The sequence below is a fragment of the Limulus polyphemus genome, unplaced genomic scaffold (genome assembly GCF_000517525.1).
Source record: "Limulus polyphemus unplaced genomic scaffold, Limulus_polyphemus-2.1.2 Scaffold189, whole genome shotgun sequence".
In the NCBI taxonomy this organism is placed as follows: domain Eukaryota; kingdom Metazoa; phylum Arthropoda; class Merostomata; order Xiphosura; family Limulidae; genus Limulus; species Limulus polyphemus.
In genome coordinates this window covers 203,515-213,742 of record NW_013665799.1, presented here as the reverse complement: position 1 = coordinate 213,742, position 10,228 = coordinate 203,515, and the positions used below count along the sequence as shown (strand labels likewise).

General features: G+C 32.6%; 1 protein-coding gene across 1 annotated transcript in view; it reads left to right on the top strand.

Moving 5' to 3' along the window:
- Window positions 1-965: 965 nt before the first annotated feature.
- LOC106478209 (cAMP-responsive element-binding protein-like 2) overlaps window positions 966-10,228 on the top strand; it is a 31,704-nt gene continuing 22,441 nt past the window's right edge. Inside the window, exon 1 of the mRNA XM_013938734.2 lies at window positions 966-1,116. Within this exon, the coding sequence (XP_013794188.1) occupies window positions 1,069-1,116 (48 nt within the window). The 5' untranslated portion in view covers window positions 966-1,068. The remainder of the gene's footprint in view (window positions 1,117-10,228) is intronic.

Here is a 10,228-nt window from a genome sequence, read left to right as displayed (position 1 = left end):
ATTCAGAAAGAATAAACCAGTTTTATTAAGTAAGGACTTGTGTCGCTAAAGTTTCGTCGGAACGAAGTTACGGAAAATTAATTAACAAACGAAGACGTAACAATATATATATAAGTATATCCCTCACATACACATACATTCTTACCCACACGGAGGCTAAACGATAAGCTTGAGAGAGCTTATGTAGGGTTTTGATATCCGTCATGAACACGATGTTGATAGGTCATTGTATAATTTTTCGCTTAAAAACAAACAGTAATATAATTGTTTATTTGGTCCTTTATATTGCTTTGGATGTATTACTTATGATTTTGCCATGCTTGTAGTGCTGTATTTTAATATTTACGTATTTCTTACAAAGTTTTAGTCTTTGTATATTTATTTTGTATTTGTATGATCTATGCCTTATTTTTAAGTGCCCCTCCCCAATGGTTCGGTGGTAAGTCTGAAGGCTTATAGCTCTAAAACCCAGGTTTCGATTCCCGTGGTAGGCACAGCATAGATTGTCCATTGTGTAGCTTTGAGCTTAACAACAAACAAACAATCTTTTAAGTCGTGTAGTTGTACATATATGTATTTTCCGTAAAATAGCTTGGTTAGAGCTAATTATTTATGATTGTAATATGAAAATGGACGTAATATCAAGTTTCTTGTATTCCCATCCCCACTCAGTGGTTATATATTTAATATAATATGCAGTGCATTATTGTATTAAATTGAAATATGAAATACTTTGCAAACATACTACATCTGTCTTTGAACGTAAAATATTTATTTGTATATTTGATCATTTTTATGAGCTTTAAACCCTTAAGGATAGAATTATTATTATAATATGATTTTAATATTATGTTTTATTCATTTCCAGAGTAATGCCTAAAATACATATTTTTGGCCAATGCCTCATAGTCTCGGTTTCACTGACATGGTTAACCAATGAACGCTTAGTATCGAATGCGCTAGCCATGACACTAGTCTTCTGTTTGTAAACATATACACGTTGGAAAGATATTGCTCAATATCCATCATGCTGAAGACTACGTTAATATAGCTTATAAGACCTTCAAAATGCAGTCGAGAGAAGAACTTCTTTTGAATCATGAAAAGAAAAGAAAGGCAAGTTTCATATTGATGTGTAATTTTGTAAGTTTCCTGTCAAAACATTTCATTGTAGATATGTGGTTGAATTATGTTTCCTGTCAAAAAAAATATCTACTCTATTCACGAGATAGGCCTACCATGACAAGTATATTACGACAAAATGTATACTTTAATTATAGTATTTGTCTTATTTCTTAGTGGAAACTGTTTCAATTTGAAAATGTCCTCTTTGTGTGTGTGTGTGTGTATATATATATATATGTGTGTATGCTGTAGTGAAATGCCATTCACGTGTAACTTGCAGGTAATCGTCTTGATAAGCTTAAGTTAAGCCATTACTAGCGCGTATGATACAGAGCTATATTAAGTCAGACGAGTAGCAACTGCTCGGAACGTCCTTAGATAAAATAAACGAGTTTCTATTCCGACGTTTTTATTATTATTATTATTATTGTATAAATTATAGGTCTATGAAGAACCACGATTAATAATAGATCGTATTTTAAGTATGTATTACTATTAGGGTCAAGCAACTGTATGAGGTTCTATAACTTTATATTGAAGTTATCTGTTTATTCATTTATCCACGCTAACACAAAATAACATAAGTTATATAGCATGTTTTTTTCCAAACCTTATTATCTGTTCCTCCTTGACCTATTTTGAAATTGAATACACAGGCAATAAACAGATGATTACAAGATTGCGTAATAACAAACCTAATGGCAATACCTAATCTCATTTTGACCTTTACATACCTCAAGGTCATATTTAAAAATAAAGTTAAAAAGCTAGTATTCAAAGAAGTTTTTCCAGAAAAATATTTTAATTGGTATAGAAAAGGAAAACTAATTTTACAAGCAACAATTGTAGAATTTTGTTATTTGTGAGTGTTTTCTTATTTTACGTCATCAACCTACTTGCGCCACCTGTAGTAAAAAATTAAAATATATCTATTTTTATGGTATATAAATTGTGCCACTTACCATTGTGATCTATTGGTATACAAAACACTTATCTGTAAGAAAAGTATATAATATATAAATTAATATCCCAATATATATATATATATATATATATATAGCATTAAAAATATTGCTGTAAACGTGTGGATAAGCTAGACATCAAAAAAGACGTTTTCAAATAATTATGTGAAATGGATATCTTTTGTCTTAAATTTGATTGGGAAGCAAACCAGTGATTTTCGTAATGGATAGTTATGCATTTTTCTTTATAATGTAGTTAGACTTTGTATTGATTAGCGAGATCATCTTTGAACAGGAACTTCTCACCTGATCATCTATGGGCTACTTCACTTGCGAAAAGTTATCCTTTACCACAAATCATGTTAATTGTCGCTATGAAACTGTAGCTAATAATTATTTAATTTATAAAGTTGTTTTCAACCAGTTTCAACATTTTATTTGATATCTTTTAAAGTTGATAACAAGTATAGATATTTTGTACACTCATACTTACATTTACAAGATCTTAGAAATTGCTAACATAACAATGTTTCAAAATAAAATTATGTTATCTTATATTCATATAGTTAGCCGAACTTTAAGACATTTTAACGTTAAGCTTACTGTATCTTACAGAAAGAATACTTAGATGATGTGTATCTGATTGTTTTCTACACTTGCACAAATATTTGCGGCATGAAAGTAACTACCCATACAGTAGCTCGTTGCAACAACCATCAAACACTTTGGCTAAACGTTTTAACGATATACTGCGCCACAATTCATGTACTAAGGTTGAGTGAACTATTTTATCACTCTGAATTGCAAGTTCAGACTTTACGTTGCTGGGTCTGAAATTCAAAAACAACAAATAGCAGGCAAGTGACATAAAGGCGCGGATTATGGACTTAATGAAGATTTAAATAACAGTATTCATTTATTATTCCAGATTTCAATCATATAAATTAGAGCATAAGGAAATTTATTACACTATTTTATTTTGACTTACTTTTAGTTTTGGAGACAAGGCTTCTTCAAGTTCACAGTCGTGAATAATGTAGCATTAACAGTACTTGTACTAATAGTAATACAATAGTAATAGTAATACTATGTTGATTTCAGCTTAGTAGGCAACGTTTCTTTAGGGGGAGGGGGTTATAGACTTTTTGCAAATTAAAATTGAATTAGGCCTAGACGTAAGATGATATTTATACTAGGCGTAGAGAGTAGTGCTAGTGTACAATACATATCTCAAATTAATATTAAATTCAGGCTTCATGAAAACTTATTTTTATAAAACAAGTTATACATATTAATAGGTGAACTATACTGTTTTGTTTGTTTAACCCTGGTTTAAATCTATCAATTAATATACTTTCCTTTATTCTTAATTCCTGTTAATTATTATTAGTAGTAGTAATATTAGCATTAGCTATGGCCAAGATTTTACAATTTTCACTATTTATGGGTTCCTTAGAACTCTGTAATATGTCTCTTAATATTTGAATATGATGTGTATCTCAAATTTGCTTGCTTTTGTATATGTGTTTTTAATGCCTTAGTAGTAAAACCTATATAACCCAAATTACATTTAAGACACTTATGATGTTATAGTGATATACCACATTTGATGTTTGATAAATACATAACCCATCGTTATTATATCTAAAACAAATATTGTAATGTACACTGAGTGTTCACAAGTAAATAGACACCTAATTTTTCGTCATTTAACTGATTTATGCTAACTAATTTGTGTTCACAGAGCACTGTATAAATGAAAGTGGTCCGCACACTAATTATCTTGTGCTACAACATGCCTAGAACTCAAGGTTCTCTTGAATTGTCAGATTTTGTTAGAGAAAGGATAGTTGGTAAAGCAGATGGGGGAATAAGTCAGCGGCAAATTTTGCAGAATTTGGGAATCCCGCTTTCAACAGTCAACAGAATCATCGTACAGTTCAGGAAACACGGCAAGGAAACAACTGAGCAGCGTCCGGGTTGTCTTGGTCCATCAGAAAGGACAAAAAGGGCTGTCAAGAGGAGCATCGAAATGGATCCCAGATTAATGACTGCAGAAGAGACCAAAGTTGTTGGGATGAGCCTGAAATCTGTTCAACGGATTCTCCACAGATTGGGTTATTGTTGCAGAGCAGCTAGACGGAAGCCCTTATTAAGACCTGCCAACATAGTCAGACGAAAGAAGTGAGCAAGTGATATGATGACCAAGCTTCTGGACTTTTGGAAGACCATATTGTTCTCACACGAATCAAGATTTGCTCAATTTTCAGACAGTAGAAGGATATGGATCTGGAGAATGCCTCACCAAGAGTTTTGGCTCAACAGATTGCAGCCAACTGTGAAGCATGGTGGTTTCAGCATGATGGTTTGGGGAGCTGTTTGGGTTGGTGGGAGATCGAGCTTAGTGGAGTGTGTTGGCAACATAAATATTGCAAAATACATCGAAATATTGGAAGAAGGACTCTTGCCACTTTATTCCTCGGGTTTCATGGACAAGAACACAACATTGTTCCAGGAAGATGGAGCACCGTGTCACCCAAAAGTGGCAGGAAGAAAATGGTATCCAGAAGTTGCCCTGACCGAGCCAATCTAATTTCTATTACTTGTTTTCCAGTATATGAAATATAAAAGTAATTTTTTGGTTTTCTACTTCCTATGTGGAAGGTGCAGGAAGGATGCTATTATATATATGATGAGGGATAACTTGATTTATAATAGTTTTCAGAGGAAACCCAAAATTCGAGCGCTTTTGAATAGTTCACTATTCTTCTTCAGGAGAATAAAGGGTTATGTTTAATAAATGTAATGGAATATATAGGCTTAGATGTCGATGTTGCGTAAACTGAATGTTCAGTATGAGTTAGCCTTGAGAACTAGCCAATCATAACCTACAGTTGTTGGTGTCAGATTTAGTTTGTGCCAAAGAAGTGTGTACATTAGATAAAAGAGACTTAAGTATGACATTAGTTATAAGAAATGTTAATATATTTTTATAAAGATAAAAATAAAAACAAAATATGGTGGGAAACAGAGGAAATGATAATATGACAATATATAGGAAATAATACCAGTATTGAGAAATTAAAGCATGAATAATATGTTTTAATAACCACAAGTCAACAATCAAAACAGAGAACTTCCACTTGCAAAACATTTTAACATGCCTAGACTCTATTAAACTGATGGGTATAGAGACAAATTTTACATCTAACAGAAGCTTACTGGATAGTATTATTAATTACTATTAAAAAAAAAATGGCATCAGTCTCGAACCTGGAATTGTTGTCCATCATATGTCCCAAAAGATTTTCAAAACTAAATTCATAATTTCTCTTACTCTCCGTTTAAAAGCACTTAAGTTTTGGGTCTCGTTTGAAAGTCATCACAACTTTTGTATATGATCCTGTGTGCTAACTTCGTGATCAGAATTGATTTATAATATCTGTTGGAAAAGCATTTTTGATAAGAATTTTTAATGTTCTCTATTTCTTTATAAAATATATTAATATTTACTGGTTAACTCAATTTTTTGTCAAGTTTTTGTTAGAAAACAATGGTATAAAACTCAAAGTTGAAGTATAATTATAGAAGTTTCTATCATTGTTAAGAAGAAGTAAACCTAAAAAGGAGTTTTTGATTATGTTGGTATTTAATAGTGAATTTAGTAATGGAATGTTTACTGTTGAGGTTGTTCTCAACATGTTCAACATCTCTAAAGATGATAAAAATATCACCCACATATTTTCTATAATATTTTGGCCTAAATTGTACTGGGCAGTCCTCAAGTTACTTTTTATTTCATGATAACAAATAAACAGTGAGGCTTATCTTAATTCATAGCAACCCAGTCTAACTGGCCATAAATTTCTTTATGAAACAGGAACTCAGATACCTAAGTACCATAACTCATGATCGCTTGAAACATATGTTTTGAAAATCTCATTTGATCATTATCATTATGGTATGATAATTCTGGGCACAGATTTATAGTCTCATGTATTGGTATATTCATAGATACAGACTATATTGAAGCTAACAATAAAAAGGTACACTGTGTTACCTTCGATATAGAGTCTGTATCTATGAATATACCACTACATGAAACTAGAAATTTGTGCCAAGAATTATCATACCATAATAATAATTATAGGTTTATATTTTATGTATAGCCTCTCATTTTTACACTTTTATGATATCACAGCATGAGATGTGTACATTAGCTATGAAGTTCTGCTTTGAAAATGCTGTAGATAGAATCTAAATACAACTGGAAAAGCAGATTATAAACTACATGTATTTACTCATGTCCGTTTAGAGAGAATAAACTGATGTAAGAAGTAATTTACAGATTTATGGGAGATTGATTAGATGTAGCTTCTGCAGAGAAGAACCACAGAGTTTAGTGAGAAGTGTAGAAAACTTAGGAACAAACCACAGATTTGGAATTTTTCTTATAATAGTTTTGATAGATGTTCTTTATATTTCTGAAAATGATTTCATGTTAAATTATATTTGTAAAACTGTGCCATGAAAAACTTGCCCCTGATTTGGCTGCACCTTTTTTAATTTTTATTATTTATTTGACAACTGACTACTTTTATGCTTTCTATTGTAGTTGATATGCATCGTAGGTACAGTGCATGAGAGTAATGGATCACAAAGGCGACAAATATGGCATGTTCCTTTCTTTTGTTTTATTGTGTTTATCACATACTGTGCTAGTTACTACTGTTTGCATGCTTCCTGGCATCCAATTGAAAATCTGAAAGTTGTGTTGAAATCAGCTCAATTAATGTAGCTAAACTGTTTACAAATAATTATGATTGCACTTTATGCGCTTTTTCGATTATATGTTTAATTTTTTTTCAGCCAAATTTTTAGTAAAATATCCTACTTTTTTGCAGCTGTGGGTCTTAAAAAGATAGTTACCTAATCTGACTTGGTGCAGTTTTGGCATGTTAGGTCATAGATCTTTTATAAATCTATGTCAGTTTTCGCTGTGTTTTTTACAATTTATAGCAAGAAGTGGTGACTACTTTAGCTGGCAAAAATAAAGTATTAAAGGAAATATGTTGACGATTAAAGAGGCCAAATGCAATGTCTTTGCCATGAAATCTCAACATGGCCAATTTTGACACCAGAAAAATCATAAAAAACACAGAAAAAATGAAAACTGTCTATATCTCTGCTGGGGACCTGCAAAGCGATATCTGTGTACCATATTCCATGCAAATTGGTTGGCATACACATTAATAATTCACAAAAACTAAATTGTTCTTTGCTCGCTGAAAAGTTGAGCAAAAAACAAAAATTCCAAAATTGTCTATTATCTCTGTTTGGGACCTGCAAAGAGTATCTTTGTACTAAATTCCATGTAAATTGATTAAAACAAGTCTTAAGTTATTGATAAAAAAAACCCAAAATTATTGGTTTGTGTAACCTTTTGATCCTCCTAAAATGACCAAAAGTGGGCATATCCTGCATTTTTGTATGCATATGTATGGGAACTGTAAAAAAGTATCTTTGTACCAAACCCCATGTAAATTGGCTAAAATATGGCTGAGTAATTGTCCAAAAACCCTAAAATTATGATTTTTGTGGCATTCTGGTTTCAAATCTCATGAAAACTGGTCAAAATATGGCCAAGTAATTCACCAAAAATCTCCAAGTTATGTTTGTTTTTTAGCTCTGGCACCCCTAAAAAGACTCAAAATGGACAAATCCAACTTTTTTTTGTATGTCAGCCTGTTGGATGCATAAAAATTTATATTTGTGCCAATTTTCATCCTTATTGCTATAAATATGAATGCACAAAATCCCAAAATATACTTTTTTGGGATTTTAACCTTTCACCCAATAAAATCCTTAAAAAAAAGTATCTGGGCATATTGGACCAAGGTATAACCCTACTAAGTTTCAAGCCAATTGCTAAGAGATGAAGGAATGGTGGTTAATTGAAAAGCTTTTGGAAAAAGAAGAAACGACAGGAAAACAGTATATCTCTGTGTGGAAATATAAATCATGTTTAAACTGAATGTCTATATAGATTTAACTTTTTGATATGATTTCTTACCTCCCCTCACATTAATAGCTTTTCTTGTTCAGTGCTGTCTTCTATATGTGAAAATTTCTTCACTCACCACTGGTCTTGAAACTCCCACTTACCTCATGTTTCAACATGGTTCAGCTGCACTGTAACATGCAAATAAACATGAGACAACCCTCTAATAATAGGAGATTGACATACTCTGCTGTTGCAACTGGCTCCCTCTATACCGTAGAACCCAATCTTCACTTCTTAATTTGACACAGTGGAGATCAGACATCTGCAAAAAATTGCTCACATTTATTACAGTGTTTAGTGCACATTCTTTTTCATGTTGATCAATCAATTTTTTCTCTTCTTCATAGATTTATTCCTTCCAGTTAATTTAATATCAGTTAAACAAGTGAAAGAAAGTAACTTTTATTTTCTACTTGAGAGATTCCCCACAGTTGAATATGAACTTAGAATTTCAAATCAATACAAACACAGAAGTGACAACTTCTGCAACTGCTGTGTCTGAGGCTTTTGGTTCCACACTTTTGGCTAAGGAGGTCTCAGCCGTAGTCAGAAAGAAGCTTGAATCCATCATGTGGCCAACAGCTTCTCCAGAACTCAAACGGGACATTCCTTCTCTTGGAGAGTCTGGGCACAATGATGACGATCTAGAGAGCCTTTTTCCTCCTTCTCCCTATGTCATGCAGTCCCATTTTTCTCTTGCAGACACTCACAGGCCACCCTTGGCCTTTCTAGATATGGTATCACAGGTATGTTACCTTTTGTCTATATCCGAGGTTTCATGTGACTCCACTCCTTCCTCCTACACTTGGCACCTTCCTAAAAATACCTTAGTTTCCCCTGTCTCCAGGTATCGGTGTTCACACTGACCAATTTCAGGCACAATTGCATGTAAGTTCCAGCATTCCTCTTGAGCTTTGGATCCGTATGCTTTAGCGTTCTCCGGTGGGACAGCGGTAAGTCTTCGGATTTACAATGCTAAAATCAGGGAATTTGATTACCCTTGGTGGACACAGAAGATAGCCTGATGTGGCCTTGCTATATAAAAAAGAATACAAAAATATGCTTTAGCATACCATCAAGCAAATTTCCTGTTCTTCAACTCAATTGCTGCAGTCATTGATTTAGGTTCAGACCCTGACACATCTTGCAGGGTTTGTGGAGGATACTCTTAACCTTATTTTCTCCATGTTGACATGTTTATCCTCTTTGGCCCTTTCCCTCCAAACATAGCTCCTCTGTTGTTGGGACCCCTTAGGTGGAGATGCTCTGTTAACCCTTTCAAGATGGGTCATAGGTGAAAAGCCATGTCATCTCGTTTGTTGACTCTCATTCAAAATTTTATTGAACTACTATTTCATGAATTTATGTCAATATGTTTGGTATGAAACTGTAGATTATAATTCAAATTTTAGAACTATACATTACTCAATTTCTTAATTTAAAAGTAAATATTAAAAAACAGATAAACATCGATTTTTGTGTGTCACGTGGTATGTTGAATGCAGCAAAGGTTCAGATTAGATGTTTGTGAAGTCAAAATACTAAGTCTGTAGTTATGTACAAATTAGAAACTAAAATTACAGATATTGACAAATTAGAATATAAAACAAGAAGATCTTATCTTTTCTATTTGCTAAGATATTACTGATGTAATAAACAATACACAGTGGCACCCTGCCCACCTCTTTCCATTTGCTCCTTTATATACACTTACTTCTATATATGACATGAATAACCAATCGGAATGTCTCCCTAGTGGTTTTCACAGCATTTCCAACATGGCAAGCACCATTTCTTTTGAACCAAGATTTCAGTGAGGTAGGTTGTCTTTAGTCTGCTTGAAATTTCATATTTTTTTAAGAGTAAAATACATCTTAGTTAATAAGCTTGATAAATTATATTTGAATTCTATGGTATTGATGTAGTAACTTATGATTTTTTAGTTATTCAAATGTATATATAAAACCTAAAAAAATATTTTGTTTCATATCCTATATGTGCAAAATTTTTAATGGCTTAGCAACCAATTCAAGCAGCAACCGAGTACAAAGGTCGTAACTAGAAGAGATAATTGTTT